The sequence below is a fragment of the Ambystoma mexicanum genome, chromosome 4q (assembly GCF_040938575.1).
Source record: "Ambystoma mexicanum isolate Mex_15411 chromosome 4q, UKY_AmexF1_1, whole genome shotgun sequence".
NCBI lineage: Eukaryota > Metazoa > Chordata > Amphibia > Caudata > Ambystomatidae > Ambystoma > Ambystoma mexicanum.
The window spans coordinates 669,803,482-669,819,749 of record NC_090928.1 but is presented as its reverse complement, the minus strand read 5'-3'; the positions used below and the strand labels follow the sequence as shown (position 1 = coordinate 669,819,749).

The window sequence follows — 16,268 nt, the reverse complement described above, 5'->3', positions numbered from 1 at the left end:
GGCACAGGTCAACTTCTTACATAAAAATAAGTCCCATTACCTACGCCTATTGAGAGCCATCTGACCGTTCTTAAGTGAGGAGAATATGGCTACCATTGCCAGGGCTATCATCTTGTTCCGCCTGGATTATGGCAACGCGCTGCTGCTCGGGCCACAAAGAAGGGGATAGAGAGATGCCAGGCCATGGATAATAACGCTGTATGTGTCATCAAAGGGATTAAGAAAAGAGAGCCTGTATCTGAAGGAAGGAAAGCACTGCACTGGCTGAAGATAGACGACAGGATCCCATTCAAATCCTTGGCTATAGTGCATAGGTGCTTGCATGGCTCTGCATCAGCATATCTTAAGAAACAGTTTTTGAGATAGATTACGAATCGGTCACTGAGGTCTGAAGCACAAGGCAGGATACAAGTGCCCTCGTTCAGCCGAGTAACGGGCTCGGGCCGAGCATTTCCAGTGCAGTCAGCACAGCATTGGAACAAGTTACCTCTTTCCCTTCCGCCTTGAAAACAAATACTTGACTTTCAGGAAGCAACTTAAAACCCATCTGTTTAAATAAACTTGGATGAACTGGGAAGTGTTCTGGGCCATTCCCTCCTTTAGCATGTCCAAGGAATCAAAAGGTTTTCCCCATAAATCAGTTAAAATGGAGACAACCCATTGGAGGCTGGTCGGGGTCTTCTTTTCACAGCATGCAGGGCCCAAAGAAGAAGACTGTCCTAATTCTTGGTGTCTTCATCAACTACCTTTCAGAAGAGATTCTTCAAGGTCTGAATAAGTCGTTCATTTGTCTTCTATAAATGGAGGTTCAGAGGGTGTCAATGGGCAACAATGATTCCAGCTCAGTAATTAGCTTAGACCTAAATGGGGAGTCGTGATCTGTAAGGATCACTTGGGAAAGCCCCACCCAGGAGAAATAGGAGAAACTAAATGCCTATTCATTTTCTGAGTATTATTGTTGTGAAGAAATTATGTCTTAGAGTAACAGGTGGAATACTCCCCGATTACCTGAACAAATCTATTCCTAGCCTTGCAAGGAATCAAGGGGCCCATATATGCATGCCTGACCAAAAGAATGGGACATCAAGAAATAGGTAGTGGTTGTACATTATTTTCTATCCGGTATACCAGCCCCTTCTTTGCTACAAAAAGGTGCTTCCATACCAAGCCTGCCCTCTGACATCTGACGCCAGGCACATACCCATGTAAGTTGTTTTAATATCATGCTATCAGCCGCCATAAATGTTGCCTCTGCCAGCCTGACCTAGTTGATGCACCTCCAGCTCTCTCTGGCGGTCAATTGGGATCAGGAGACTGGTTCTCAGTTGGACAGGATCCTAATACCACTGCCCCTGTTGCCCGATTTTCTTTGGTGTATGATGGCGCACAATGTCTCAGTAGGAGCCCTCTTCACCCGGACGGAGCCTACCCTGGTGGTGACAACGGACTCCTCTGTTTCGCGCAGGGGGTGACTCTGGAGGGATATGTGATTCATGGAGCATGGTCCAGGTCGGAAGGCCTCCTGCATATCAATCTGCTTGAGCTCAGGGCAGTTGGCCTGGCCCTTAATATATGTTTGCCCCTCATCTGGGACAAGTCAGTTCTGATCAGGACGAACAACTCTAATACAATGTTTTACCTGAAAAAGCAGGGTGGCACCCGTTCCACCCCCTCCTCTGCATGGAGGCGGTTTTGATCTGGGAATGGACCCTGATGGAGGGGATTTGGATCTCGGCAGTCAACTCCCGGGGGACAACAATACAGAAGCAGACCAGTTAAGTCGCTTGGGGTTCAAAGTCTACGAGTGTGAGTTGCACAACGACTCCTTGTTGACCCTGTTCCAGCATTGGGGGTTCACAGACCTGGATTTGCTTCATGGGCTGGTCAGGGTTGGGGGTCACAAATTCTGGGCCTCTCTGGGTTGGAACCTCACCCTGGTTGCTCCCCACTGGCCTTCGAGACCCTGGTTTTCGGTTCTGCTGCAGTTGTGCTCCCAGGGTCCCGTCCATCTTCTGATCCCCTGCAGGGGCTTCTTGATGCAGCAGGGCTGGGTAGTGGTGGATCCGGACCAGGCCAAACTGGCCCTGGCTCCTGATCAGCTTAGGCTTCAACATGCTCAATTTTCAGATGACAACTGGGACATCATTCAGCAGGCCTGGAGGCCCTCGACTCGGCCCCAGTATAAGAGCAAATGGACTAGGTTCTGCCATTAGGCTTGCGACAAGGGGCTAGATAGACCCTGTCACCTGTCCTCTGCAAGACATACTGGCTTTATCGGCGCACCTGGCTCGTTCTGGAGTCTAGGTAGATACTTGCTGCACATATTTGACAGCCATCGGGGGCTTACAAGAATACCACTGGGCATGTGTTTTCTGCAGCCAGCTCGGTGGTTAAGGCCCACCTTAAGGGGTTTTCTAGACTTTTCCCTCTGGTGCATAGCCCTCATCCAGTATGGGACTTCAATGTGATTCTTGCGGCTTTGCAACACAAGCCTTTCGAGCCGATGGATTTTTTGGATTTTGTGGACCTCCACTTGGTGACACTAAAGACTGTTTTATTGATGGCTCTCACATCTGCACGCAGGGTTAGCGAGTTGCAGGTGTTGTCTTGCGTGCAAGCCATTCATCACGGTCATCCTGCACGCTCACCCATATTTCTTGCACAAGGTGGTCTCTCCATTTCATCTGAATCAGATCTGCCTGCTGGTGTTCTTACTGAACCGGCAGTCAGAGGCAGAGAGGGCCCTGCATTCCTTGTACCTCAAGAGGGTCCAAAAGTTTTATCTCTCTCGGATGAAATCCTTTAGGAAGTCAGAGGCACTGTTTGTGACTTTTGTGGGCTCCTCCCCCGACACTCAGGCTTCTAAGGCTTCCATCGCCCGTTGGATGGTGCAGGACATTTTGGAGGCGTATACAGCCATGGACAAACCTGTTCCTGAGGGGATTCATGCTCATGCAGTCAGAGCCAAAGCCACGGCTGTCGCTTTTCAGAGAAACGCGTCTTGGGATGTCATAAGCAAGGCGGCTACTTGGGCCACTCCGTCTGCCTTCTGTAGGCACTACTCTCTGGACACCAGCTCCAGGTACAGTACAGAGTTCGGTCAGGCGGTTCTGAAGAACCTTTTTGTTTCGTCCTATTAATGAGGCAGGTTATCACAGCTCCGCGCTATGTTTCTTGTCCGATGGAATCACCCACAAGTATGGAGGAAAGGAGACGGAACATATGAGTAATTAAAGTTACTCACTATAGTAGCTAGAGTACTCATAGTCCCCTTTCCTGAATATGTCACACCCACCTTCCCCCGCTAGTATGCCAGGGGCTAATATGTTTAAGTGTAGCCAGGTATCTAAGCGTTCGATGTGTTCAAATGGGACTGAGGTGAGGTGCCGGAGGGCGGGAGCTCGGTGGGGCGTTCCCATGCCAGAGGCCGCGCGCTATACTAAATTTTAAGGGGGAAGCTACATTCATCGCTGCCATAGTTTCTGGGACCGTCCCCATGTTAGAGGATGCACACAAGGATGGAGGAAAGGGGACTATGGACTATGAGTACTCTAGTCACTACGCTGAGTAACTTTAGTTTCGAGGGGATTGTGTCCTCCGACATATTCCACATCTCTGACAGTATGTCCACAGCTGTGCTACTTTGGAAAAAATTTCGGCATCTGCCTCCTGCATCGATGACGTTGATATGCTGTCCCTCGAAGGCATCCGTTGAGCGCCGTTGTCACCACATGTTATATGTAGGATGCACGACGTCCATAGCCTCAGTTCTGTTTTTTCCACGAACGTGTTCGCTTCGGAATCTCGGCGCGCCTCGGTTTTTCTCCTGTTGAATCGGTTCTTCTAACATTGGATATTGTGAATATGTCTTCATCTTCTACCCCACGGTCGGGCTTCAAGAAGTGTCAAGACTGCGGTTCTAAGATGTCCCTTACGGACCCACACGACGTCTGCCTTTGGTGCCTCGGCGAGAGCCACGCCACCGACGACTGCGATGAATGCCAGTCCTTGACATCGAAGGCCTTGTGGGAGCGGAAGAAGAAGTTGTCTGTAGGTAGGGTTTCCAAACCTAGTAAGTCGAAATCTGCTGGGCTTTCGACCGACGATTCGAGGGGCAACTCTCCGCGTCAGCGTAAGTCCAGGGCGTCTCATTCTCGGAGTGGGTCCCGCCATTCCTCTGCCTCTTCTAGCTCTCAGAAGCGCCGTCACTGGTCGCCTTCCCCGTCCTCATCCGAGGACTCCACCAGACAGCGGGTGGCTTGTCCAAACAAGCATTCATCACCGGCGGTGGGGGACGCATTTTGCAAGGAGATGATGGCGATTTTCGAATCGCAGGGCACCGTTCTGTCCGCGCCTTTGAGAGAAGCCGGCAAGGAACGCGCTAGGGCCACCGCTCGCACGCCTTCGGGCTTGGGCAGTCAGCGCGATCATCGGGAGCCGTCGAGGTCCCGATCGGACAAGGTTGATCACCATAGCCGTGCCAGGTCCCGGTCCTCGACGCCCTCGAGACCTTGGGAGCCTGTGAGGCCTTCTAAGAAGGCATCGACGGCGTTAGCGCCATGTCCCTCGAGGGACTCTCTCGAGGCTCCGGCTCTGAGGAAGTCGTCGGCGCCGAGGCCATCGAAGGACACGCTCGGGGCTCTGACCTCGAAGCCGTTGTCAAAGTCGTCGGCGCCTCGCTCGACGTTGACGCCGATTCCATCGGTGCCCTCGACGCCTTTTGAGGAGCCTTTACTGGAGGTGCCCCGGAGGGCCGTGGAACCTCTGAGTAAATCAGTGAGGCCTGTGTTTGAGCCTTTTTCTGTACTTTCATCCAGGGATTTATTCCAGGCTTTGGATTACATCTCAGAGGTGGAAGAAGGGTTGGATGAGGAGGGGCTTGTGCCTACTGAGGTACCTCATGACCTGTTGACTGGTCATAACCAGATGGAAGGCCTGCCTCAATCCTTACATGACACCAGTGGTCTGGACACCTCTCCGGAGGTTGAATTTGGCAGGCCTGAGCCTGGTACACATGCTGAATCCTTGTACAGGTGTCTCATGTCGAAGGTGACTGAGTATTTGGGGTGGTCTGCTCCACCTGTGGATTTTCTGCAGGATGACCTGACAGATATATTGAACCAAGGTCCACCCACTTGGGTGAAGAAAGTATTTTCGTCTGGGGGTATGGCTTTAAAGGAAGCCAACTCTGTTTGTGCCTTGGCAAGATACACTCACATTCTGTGGAATTGTGTATCTTTGGCGACTGAACATATTCCTGAAGGGGAGGAACGGGATGGTTTTCTTGCCCTCGTCCAGGATGGCAAGGATGCCATGTGTGAATCCGTTCAGTCGGGTCTGGACGTGGCAGACTGTGTCAGCCGGTCCATGGCGGCGAGCACCGTGATACGCAGGTTTGCGTGGTTACGGAATCGGGGTTTGCTCCTGATGTACAGTCCCGGCTTCTCAACATGGCCTTTTGATGGTGTCCATCTTTTTGGCAGCAAGGCTGTCTAGAGCCTTGAGAGGTTGCAGACCTCCAAACCTGCAGTGAAGTCATTGAGCGCTGCAGTACGTCAACCTCCGCCTTTTCGTCCTAGGGTTCTGTTAGGGAGAATTCTCTGTTTAGGCTAAATTTCCTAACCTAGTGAGTCCCCCAGCAGCTTTTCTGGATTTTTGGGGTTTATTTTTTTCTCCTGCCAAGAGTGAGACTCTTTTACCCTCACTCTTGGGCATGATTTGAGTGTGTTTATTTGACTCTAGATGTGTTTAATGGGCTATGGGGTCTTTTACTCAATAGGGCTTCATGTGTTTTTGTGATGTGTGTTACACAGCACCCTCAGTGCAGTAACACAGGGGTGTCATAGTGACCCCCCAATATAGACTCCATACCCTGGGACTGACTACTGTCTCCCAGGGCATGTAAAGTCACCATTGACTTTACTAGTCTCAAATTCTGAACAGAACCAGTACAAACCATCATATTGTGGATGTACTGGCCGGGGCAATTCGATTGCCCAGGGGTCTGTTAGTCGAGGTGGCACGTCTCCATCCCCCCTGATCGAGTTTTGGCTGGTGGCAGTGGATACTACTTTTTATATTCGACCGCAAATATATCTCTATGGGATTTCCCATTGTTCGAGGCTACCAACTTTAATTATTTAATTCCTATAGCCTCGAACATACCGCCGGTTTATTTATTTAATATTAATTCGCCGGTTGGTATTTTTTGCCAGGACTCGATTCTAAAATGGCGTTTGTGTTCTCTTCTATGACTCCAACCCAAGTCGAGCCCTTTGTTCCACTTTTTGGCGGGCTTCTCCACAGAAGTCTCCAAAAGTGGTGCCACTCTGTCTGGGTACCACAGGGGGAGTGGGAGGGGGTTTAGGCATTCTGGACTGAGTTACCTTGGTAACTCAAGTCGCACTCTTGTGTGATTGGCCCAAGTGGTGAGCCGGCTGGCTCACCACTTAGCATGTTTGATGGACAGCTCGGCTGAGTGAATGGGGGTATGCTGCATAAAAGCAGGGCTTTGGGGACTGGAACTTCAGAAGTCGCCACAGGACCTGAGAATCCGACGAGGGAGAAGCTGAGCCGACCTACCAAGACGACACCACCGGTGGAGCCCTGCGGAACCGACTCACCACTTCCCGACGACAGAGAAGATCTCTCGGCTGGAGAGGCTTCTTCCCCTGACTGGTGGGCACAACCAGTTTACCTTCTTTCTTCGCACCCCAGACCGGTTTGTGGTCGAACTGCCCGTGCCAAGCACCCCGGCGACCGAATAGCCACTCACCACTGAACCGCAAATCAACAGACCGCTCCTTGTACCTGAGAAACTCCGCAGCTGGTTTCTTCCCTGGCAGTGCAACGGACTCCTGTCTTCCTCCACAACGAGATCCTCTCTTCCCCCGGACGAAGCACCGACTTGCATTCTCTGCCAGGAACAACTGCCCCCGCTGGAGTGTTCTCACCACTTTAAGGTACCGTGTCCGCCAGGCCTCCCTTTCTAAAGGTTGCTACAAGGTAATAATAACCCCTTAACCTTCTGGACTGGGATGGCCGCCTTGACCCTCTAACTGGTCCCTTTCTTTGGTCCAACTCCTTTTTGAACCGTTACAAGACTTTTGTGCACTGCAACCGTGTGACCTGGGACACATTTCGTTTTGATCCTCTTGAAGCGGATCCGACCTACTGACTCTGAATTCACGGTATTACTTTGCCTTCCTCTCTTGTGTGTTCGTGAAAAAGTGTTGGGATCTGTTCAATTTATTCTCTGCTTTTCTCTCCCTTTTAAAAAAAACGAACTATTAGAGTGCCATCTACGTTAAGCGCTCACGGCTGTCTGAAAATAAGTGGGGCTTTACTTAAGACTTGTCTAATATTCTTTTAAGGGAGTGTATATCTTTTAGTGACCGTGTTTTTGAATTGCTTACTATTAGTGCCTGTGTATTTTTCTAGGTGTGCTTTTAAATAAATAATTATATCTCTTTTACACCAAGCCCTGGTCAGTGTTTACTTGTTCTGTTGTCTCCTCTTGACCTATTGTGAATACTCTGTATACTGCCTAACTCTTCTTGAGGGATGTCTGACTGCTCAGCCACAGCTACCAAGTGAATCTGTGTGGTACAGACTGCTACCAAGTGGGTTTACTGCCAAACACCTGTAGTCTTAAATCTTTTGCAGTGGTCCCAGAGGGAACTGCATAGGTTTCTGCCTAACAGGTTCCTTTCGATACTACTCTTCCTTTGGTAGATCGAGAGGAGCAGCCTGTCAAAAGGGGCCAACGTAGGAGTACCAGAGGTGGTAAACAAGGTACTCGAGGTGCCAAAGCCACTCGGGCAGTTGCCTCCTTGCCCTCAGGCACTGCCGCAGCCGCTTCCGCTCAGTCATGAGGCCATGACCCATGGTTCACCGGTTGGGGGAAGGCTGGTGCAGCATCTTGTAGAAAGGCGTTGCATTACTTCCGATGTGTGGGTTCTGGAGATCATAGCCCACGGCTACTGTCTTCCTTTCTGGCAGAGGTCTCACGACAATCCACCGGGGAAGCTCTCTTTGAAGTGTCCGGATCCGCTCCTTGCGCAGGAAATCAAATCCCTACTGGAGAAAGGTGCCATAGAACCGGTCGGTGCCTGTAGCGGAGAGGAACAAGGGATGGTATTCCCCATATTTTTTGATCCTGAAAAAAGACGGGTGATTGACACCCATCATGGACTTGCGTGGTTTGAACAAGCTCCTCACGAAGGACAAGTTCAAGATGGTAACTCTTTCTCAAGTCCTCCAGGCCCTTCAACTTCAGGATTGGTTGGTGTCTCTCGACCTAAAGGATGCTTACTTTCATGTGCCGATTCATCCCAAGCACGGGAAGTACCTGAGGTTCGCGGTTGGCAACTCGCATTTTCAGTTTCGAGTCCTGCCATTCGGATTGACCTCTGCCCGAGGGTCTTCAACAGGCTAATGGTGGTGGTGGCAGCGTATCTCAGGAAAGGGGGGATTCACGTCTACCCCTACCTGGACGATTGGTTGATCAGGGCACGCTCTCCCGAGCAAGCCCTGGATCATCTGTCCGTCACCTGCCACTCCCTTCACAAGCTGGGCTTCTCCCTCAACTTAAAGAAGTCTCATTTGACACCTACCCAGCGGCTCCAGTACATCGGAGCAGTGCTCGACACATCCCTGGGGCAGTGTTTGCCTCCCCAGTTCAGGGCTCTTCACATTCAGCAGATGGTGCACAAGTTTCAACTTGCCCTGACTCTCCCAGCATCCGAGTTCTTGAGACTGCTCGGCCTCATGGCATCCTGCATTCTTCTGGTGCCAGAGGCCAGGCTGCGGATGAGATCTCTGCAGTGGGCACTCAAGCTCCAGTGGTCTCAGTCCTCCGGCAGGATGTCGGACCCTGTTCAGGTGCCGCCCTCGGTCGCCCAGGACCTCCTGTGGTGGGCTGTCGAAGGCAATCTGATGAAGGGGGCCCCATTTTGCCTCCCCTGGCCGGACGTGACGATCGTGACGGACGCATCCCTCACAGGATGGGGAGCTCATGCCAACGAGTTGACAGTCAGCGGTCGTTGTTCTCCGTCGGAGTCCAGACTCCATATCAATCTGTTGGGGCTGAGGGTCGTCAGGCTTGCCCTGAAGGCTTTTCTGCCGACTGTGCAAGGAAAGAGTGTCCTGGTTCTAACAGACAACACAGTGGCCATGCACTACCTCAACAAAAAGGGGGGGGCAGGGTCACTTCCTCTGTGCAGGGAGGCGATGCAGCTCAGGTTTTGGGCCATCCAGCAGGAAGTTTTGATCTCGGCTGTTCATCTGGCCAGAAACAACGAGACGGCGGACACTTTGAGCAGGCAGAGCACAATCTCTCACGAGTGGGAGCTGGCTCAGGAGATTCTCCTGGAGATCTTCGTCCTTTGGGGGACCCCTCAAGTGGATCTCTTCGCCTCCAGTGTCAACTGGAAGTGCGAGAGGTTCTGCTCGCAGGAATTTCCTCCAAAAGGAGACTTAGGAAACGCATTTGTGGTGGAGTGGTCATTCCCACTGCTGTACGCGTTTCCTCCAGTCCCCGTCAACCCGTAAGTACTACAGAGGTTAAGGAAGTTCGGTTCCCGGATGATCCTCATTGCTCCGGCGTGGGCCCGGAGGACGTGGTACCCGGACCTTCTCGACTTGTCCATCTGCCCTCCACGTCGTCTGCCCTACCAAGACGATCTGCTCTCACGGGAGGGGGTGTCAGGTTCTCCATCCAGAGGTCAGATCCCTCAACCTTCACGCTTGGCTTCTGAAAGGTTGAGGTATAAGGATTGGGACCTCCCTGAAGACGTGATGGAGGTGTAACTCTCGGCCAGGCGGCCAGCAACAAAGTCTCTGTACCGTTGCCGTTTGAGAAAGTTGTGTGACTGGTGCAGAGTTAAGAATGTGGATCCTTTTTAGCGTGACATTCCCATGGTTCTGTCTTATTTGCTTTCCTTCCCCACAGGGGCTTGCAAGTGGGGACCATTAAAGTTTACCTGGCAGCACTGTCCATATTTAAGCGCTCGTCTGAAGAATTTTCCTATTCTAAGATTCCTTTAATTTCTCAGTCTTTGAAAGGGCTCACTAATGTGTTCCCTCCGTCACCTTTTCTGGTGCCCGGTTGGGATTTGAACCTTGTTCTTAAGTTTCTTATGGGTGCTCCATTTGAGCCTTTGCATTCTTGCCCTTTGGACTGTTAACTCTGAAAACTGTGTTTTTGGTTGCAGTTACTTCCGCTCGCAGAGTGAGTGAGTTACAGGCACTTTCAGTTAAGCCACCCTTCACGGTGTTTCATAAGGACAGGGTTGTCCTTCGAGTTCGTCCTTCCTTTCTTCCGAAGGTGGTTTCGGAATTTCATTTGAGCCAGAAGGTTGTTCTTCCGGCGTTCTATCCTCCTCCACATCCTGGTAAGGAAGAGGAGAGGCTCCATAGGCTTGATCCTAGGAGAGCGTTGAGCTTTTATATTTCGCGCATGTCCCGGGTCAGAGTGGACGATCAACTTTTCATTGGTTACGCTGGAAAGCATTTGGGACAAGCTGTGACGAAACAGACTTTGTCTCAGATTATTTTAGCTATCTCCGAGTGTTACCGCTTGGCGGGTAAGGGCCCTCCGGCTGGCTTGCGGGCCCATTCTACCAGGGGAGCGGCTGCGTCTACTGCCCTGCAGAGGGGTGTTCCTATTCGTCACATCTGTGATGCAGCCACCTGGGCTTCGGTACATACTTTTGTACGTCACTACTCCCTCGATTCCATCCGAGGGCAGGATCTGGCCTCTGTCAAGGTTAGTCCTTTATTCCGCAATTTAATTGGGGATGCTAAATTTGTGTTCTAAATTCTTTTCCCACCTCCTTGCTTGGTACTGCTTTGGGAGTCTCTCATAGATATGTAATATACGTCGGAGGACCCAATCCCCGCGAAGAACAAGTTACTCTCTTACCTGGTAACGTTCTTTCGATGGGATGGTCTGACGACGTATTCCATATCGCTTCCTCCCTACCTTCCCTGCTGCAGAATTTCTCATGCGATTGCAGCTTGCGTTCCGTAAGGCCTTGTGTGTCTGACTGGCAGAAAACTGGTGTCACACGTTCTGGGGGAAAAAACTGCAACTGAGGCTACGGGCGTCGTGCGTCCTACTTATCACATGGGGTGACGTCGGCCGTCGGAGGAGGTCCTCGGGGACGGCACATCGACGTCATCGACGCAGGACGCAGACGCCGAAAATGTTCGAAGCAGCACAGCTGTGGACATTACCTGTCATAGATATGGAATACGTCGTCGGACCATCCCATCGAAAGAACGTTACCAGGTAAGAGAGTAACTTGTTCTTCTTGTCCTTTGAGGCTGTTGACCTTTAAGATTGTATTTTTAGTTGCGGTTACTTCCGCTCGCAGAGTGAGTTGCAGGCACTTTCCGCCAAGCCTCCTTTCACTGTGTTATATAAGGACAGGCTTGTCCTTAGGGTTCGTCCTTCTTTTCTTCCGAAGGTTGTGTCGGAATTTCATTTGAGCCAGAAGGTAATTCTTCCGGTGTTTTATCCTCCTCCGCATCCTGGTAAGGAAGAGGAGAGGCTCCATAGGTTGGATCCTAGGAGAGCTTTGAGTTTCTATAACTCAAGGATGTCCAGGGTCAGAGTGGACGATCAGCTCTTTGTTGGATACGCTGGAAGGCGTTTAGGTCAAGCTGTTTCTAAGCAGACCTTGTCCAGATGGATCATTTTGACAATCTCTGAATGCTACCGTTTGGCAGGAAAGGACCCTCCGGTAGGCTTACGGACTCATTCCACTAGGGGTGTGGCTGCCTCCACTGCTCTGCTGAGGGTTGTTCCCATTCGTAATATCTGTGAAGCAGCCACATGGGCCTCTGTCCATACTTTTGTAAGACACTATTCCCTGCATTCCATCCATGGGCAAGATTTGGCCTTTGGTAAGGCGATCCTCTATTCAGCAATTTGATTGCGCAGTCTAAAATTCTAAATTCTTTTCCCACCTCCATGCGTTGGTACTGCTTTGGGAGTATGTCAGAGATGTGGAATACGTCGGAGGACACAATCCCCTCGAAGAACAAGTTACTTTCTTACCTGGTAACGTTCTTTCGTTTCCACATCGAACCCTCCCAGCCTGCCCCCCTCTACAGAATTTCTTATGCGATTGCAGCTTACGTTTCCGCAAGGCTTTCTGTAGTCATACTGGCAGAAGATTGGTGCCACACGTTCTGGGAAAAAACTACAACTGAGGCTACGGGCGTCGTGCGTCCTACATATAACATCCAGTGACGTCGGCGCTCGACGGAGGCCCTTGCGGGACAGCGTATCGACGTCATTGACGCAGGACCCAGACGCCAAAAAATTTTCCCACGCAGCACAGCTGTGGACATTACTATCAGAGATGTGGAATACGTCGGAGGAACATCCCATCGAAAGAACGTTACCAGGTTAGAAAGTAAATTGTTCTTTTCATTTATTTGTTTGGCATTGAGGAGGTGCGGAATGCAATTTGTGTTTCTGCCGCCTCCCTTCCTCTCCGCCATACAAATGCACCAACCTTTGCGCCGGAGCAAATTCTGGGTGTCCCTATCTAGCCAGCTGGCTTCATATGCCAGCATAAAGCAAGCAGACTCCATGGGGACCCCATTATAAATGCCTCCTGGCATGTGAGCATGGTAGGCAGCATTTACTCATTTGCACAGCGGAGTTCACATTTGCTGGGCAAAAGGCGGTGCACGTGCCTTTTGCCATACACATTTGGACTCTGCAAATAAGTAAACGCTGCCTGCCATGCTTGCGCGTAAAGCCAGCAGGCTCATTTGTGCCTGCATGAAAATGCATACTGGCGCAAATCCTGGGTCATTTCTATGGTGGAGAGGAAGGGAGGTGGTGGGAACGCAAGTTGTTTTTCACCCCTCCTCCATACAAATGCAAGAAAATGGTGCGTGTTGTAAGCACTGCCAGTCTGAAAATGAGCCCCTAGTTTCTCACACAAAACTGCCATACTTGGAATACTTTTACTTTCCTGCTATGTCATCTGTGACAGGGGGATACATGAGTCTCATTGTGAGTGCGTCAAAAATGCAACTTATTTTACAATAGCACCTAATTATGAGTTGGGTATCCCAAATGATATTTACGAAATAGTGTATCTAGAAATTAAAAAGACTCCATGGGATAAATAACCCCCCCACAAACCCATTTTGTGAATTAATTCAAAAATACTTAGGTTTGTTTTCCTGTAAAATTACATTTTTTTAAATTTCAGATTATTATTCTTTACTTACATTTTAGATGATGCCTTGATATTCATGAATAATTGGATTGCCTCATTATGTTGTGTTTCGTTATAGACGTTGTTCAGCAGAACTAATAATTCCTATTCAATTAACTGTTTTTGTGATGCAGATCAATGTTGATTCCTGAACATTCATTGATGTAGATTCGGAGAGAATCATCATTGATATTGTTGTGACATTTCTGCTTCTTTTACTTACAGGCTGAACCACTCTTACTGCCAACTTGTAAGAGAAAATGAAGGTCTACAAAGCGATCATAAGAATGTGAAAAGTTTACTGAATAGTGGCAAATTAGAACAAACAAGATTAGAAGCTGACTTCTCCAAATTAAAGGAACAGTATCAGCAACTCGACATTACCTACACAAAATTAAATAACCAGTGTGAAGTAAGTTATTTTGAAACTTGAATAGCAGTGTTTTAGTGCCATAGGAAGGATAAATAATATTAAGTGAAATGTTAGGTGCGTTGAAACAACTAATTGTTAAAGACGTGCGGACTAAGCACATTGATTGCTGACCCTGAAACTCTGCAGAAGAACAGGAGTCGTCGGGGTCATATATATGTCAATATTTACAGGCAAACTGTAATTCAAAATATCATAATTTTAAACTCACACATTCCAAAGGCTTTTTACAATACTGGAAGAGTTGGAGACAAATACTTCTAAAAGTGTGATGCTTGTGTTGTGAACCGTTTCTCCCACTACACATGTTGTAGTGTGCTTCCCTCATAGTAACTTGATCTGCGCTTTACCTGTGCTGTCCTGGGACTAGCTTCCTCTGTTGCTACCCATGCTTTACCCATCCCTCTCTCAGAGGTGCATGCACTGCTGCCATCAGTGCATTGCTGCCTCGTTTGAGCAAATCATGAAGCACTCTAGTGGCTGAATTGGTTTATAATCTGCTTCAGCACATGACCAGAAAAACTGTGATTCCGGGCAATCACTTTGTCTACTTGTGTTAAAAACTCTGTGTGGGCCTCATTACAACCTGCCAGTCCGGGACCGTGCAAAATCCGTGACGGCGGTAAAAACGTTTCCATGTCCGCAAGGTTGCGGAAAAACCATCCGATTACACGCTGTCGGCCGCGCGCACCACACGGACTCGGAAACGTTGTTACCGCCGTCACGGAAAACCCCACGGAGAAATAACGCAGCCACAAGTGGCGCAAAACCCGTGTCCGCCTCCGCCGTCACGGACATGGAACCGGAAATACCATGATCGCCAAAACAGGAAACAGAGAGGCGGCCATCATATAAAAGCACAATCCATTGCCATCCAGAGTCAGCACAAGCACAATCCTAACTCTGAGAAGCCAAAAGGGACCACCAGCATGTCTGCCAGGATTCCTGCTCAGACGCAGCGCAAACAGCGCTTCAGCGAGGCGGAGCTAACCGTCTTGGTGGAGCACATTGTGGACAATGCGGAGATGCTGTTCAGCGCCGACCAACGGCGTGCCACACAGCAGCGGAGAAGGAGGTGTGGGCCGAAGCTGCATGCAAGTGCAGCGCTGTGGGTGTGACAGTGAGGAGCGTGAAGGACTGCCACAAGCGGTGGGACGACCTGAGGCTGAGGGTACGCAACCTCATTTCCACGCACCGCCAACGCAGCAGTGGGACAGGCGGAGGACCCCCTTCCCCACTGAGGCTGCAAGCATGGGAGGAGCGTTGCAGCAGCGTCCTCCACCTTGAGGGAATCCATGGGATGGGGGAGGCTGAGGCAGGAGTGAGCCCACCTGCAGATGCCGGTAAGTGCCCAAACATGAATGCACATGAAAATATGCAGTTGTGAGTACTGGACCAAAGGACCCATTAACAACCCCCCCACCCCAGGCAGTGCATGTGTGAGCCAAAGGACCCATTAACAACCCCCCCTCCCCCAGGCAGTGGATGTGTGGGCCAAAGGACCCATTAACAACCCCCCCCCAGGCAGTGCATGTGTGGGCCAAAGGACCCATTAACAACCCCCCCCCAGGCAGTCCATGTGTGGGCCAAAGGACCCATTAACAACCCCCCCCCCCAGGCAGTGCATGTGTGAGCCAAAGGACCCATTAACAACCCCTCCCCCCAGTGTGTGTATGTGTGGGCCAAAGGACCCATTAACAACCCCCCGCCCCCCAGGCAGTGCATGTGTGGGCCAAAGGACCCATTAACAACCCCCCCCCCCCCCAGGCAGTGCATGAGTGGGCCAAAGGACCCATCATGATCCGTATGGCAACCAATATCACAGAATGCATACACCAGCAATCAGATGCATGTGACTAACACTATTCAATGTACAATCTTAATGACGCATGTGATGCACCCATCTGCCACCACAACAACACTAATTGCATGCCCTTTGTGTCCCCACAGCCGTTTCAAGTGACAGTGATACTACACAACAGGCCAGCCAATCTGCACCGGCAAGTACACAAGCCACTGCCACCACACAGGAGGATGCTGCCGGCAGTTCTGCACCTCTGGGCACATTACCAGCCACTACAGATGTGCCGACCACCACCACCGACATCCCCACCGTCTCCACACTGCCTGAGTCTAGACAGGTGCCACGGGAACCTATCCTGGCCACCCAACACAACACTGAAGGCAGCAGCGCTGCAGAGGGGGTGGCCTGCAGTGATTACAGTGCCCCGCAAGAGCACTCGGAAACGGGGCCACAGGGGGAGATGCCCACATTGGAAGACCTGGGCTCCTTCCATGAGCTGGAGTTCAGCCCCACATCACTGAGGAGTCCCATGAGGTTGGCCACCCCATCCATGGCCGAACTGAATGCCCGCATGCAGCGGATGGAGGAGCAGCAGGCTACCGTCACCCAGCTGGTGGAGAGGCAGCTAGAGGAATCCAGGCTGCAGAGGGAGAGCTACAGCGCCTCAGTGCGTCGCCTGTCGAGGTCCATTGGACGCTTTGCAAGCACTATAGTAACCCTTGCACGCCGTGTGCGGGAGGGCAACAACCCTCCAGGCTTGTAGAGGCCATGTTGGTGGGCCAACAGGCAA

The 16,268-nt window shown here is 50.8% G+C and overlaps 1 protein-coding gene across 5 annotated transcripts in view; it reads left to right on the top strand.

Moving 5' to 3' along the window:
- The window catches only part of CCDC88A (coiled-coil domain containing 88A), a 2,139,415-nt gene that overhangs the window by 1,731,834 nt on the left and 391,313 nt on the right, over positions 1 to 16,268 (top strand). For all 5 annotated transcript variants that reach the window (XM_069608255.1, XM_069608254.1, XM_069608253.1 and 2 more), the window contains exon 22: positions 13,470 to 13,656. In XM_069608255.1, coding sequence (XP_069464356.1) covers positions 13,470 to 13,656 — 187 coding nt within the window. The remainder of the gene's footprint in view (positions 1 to 13,469; positions 13,657 to 16,268) is intronic.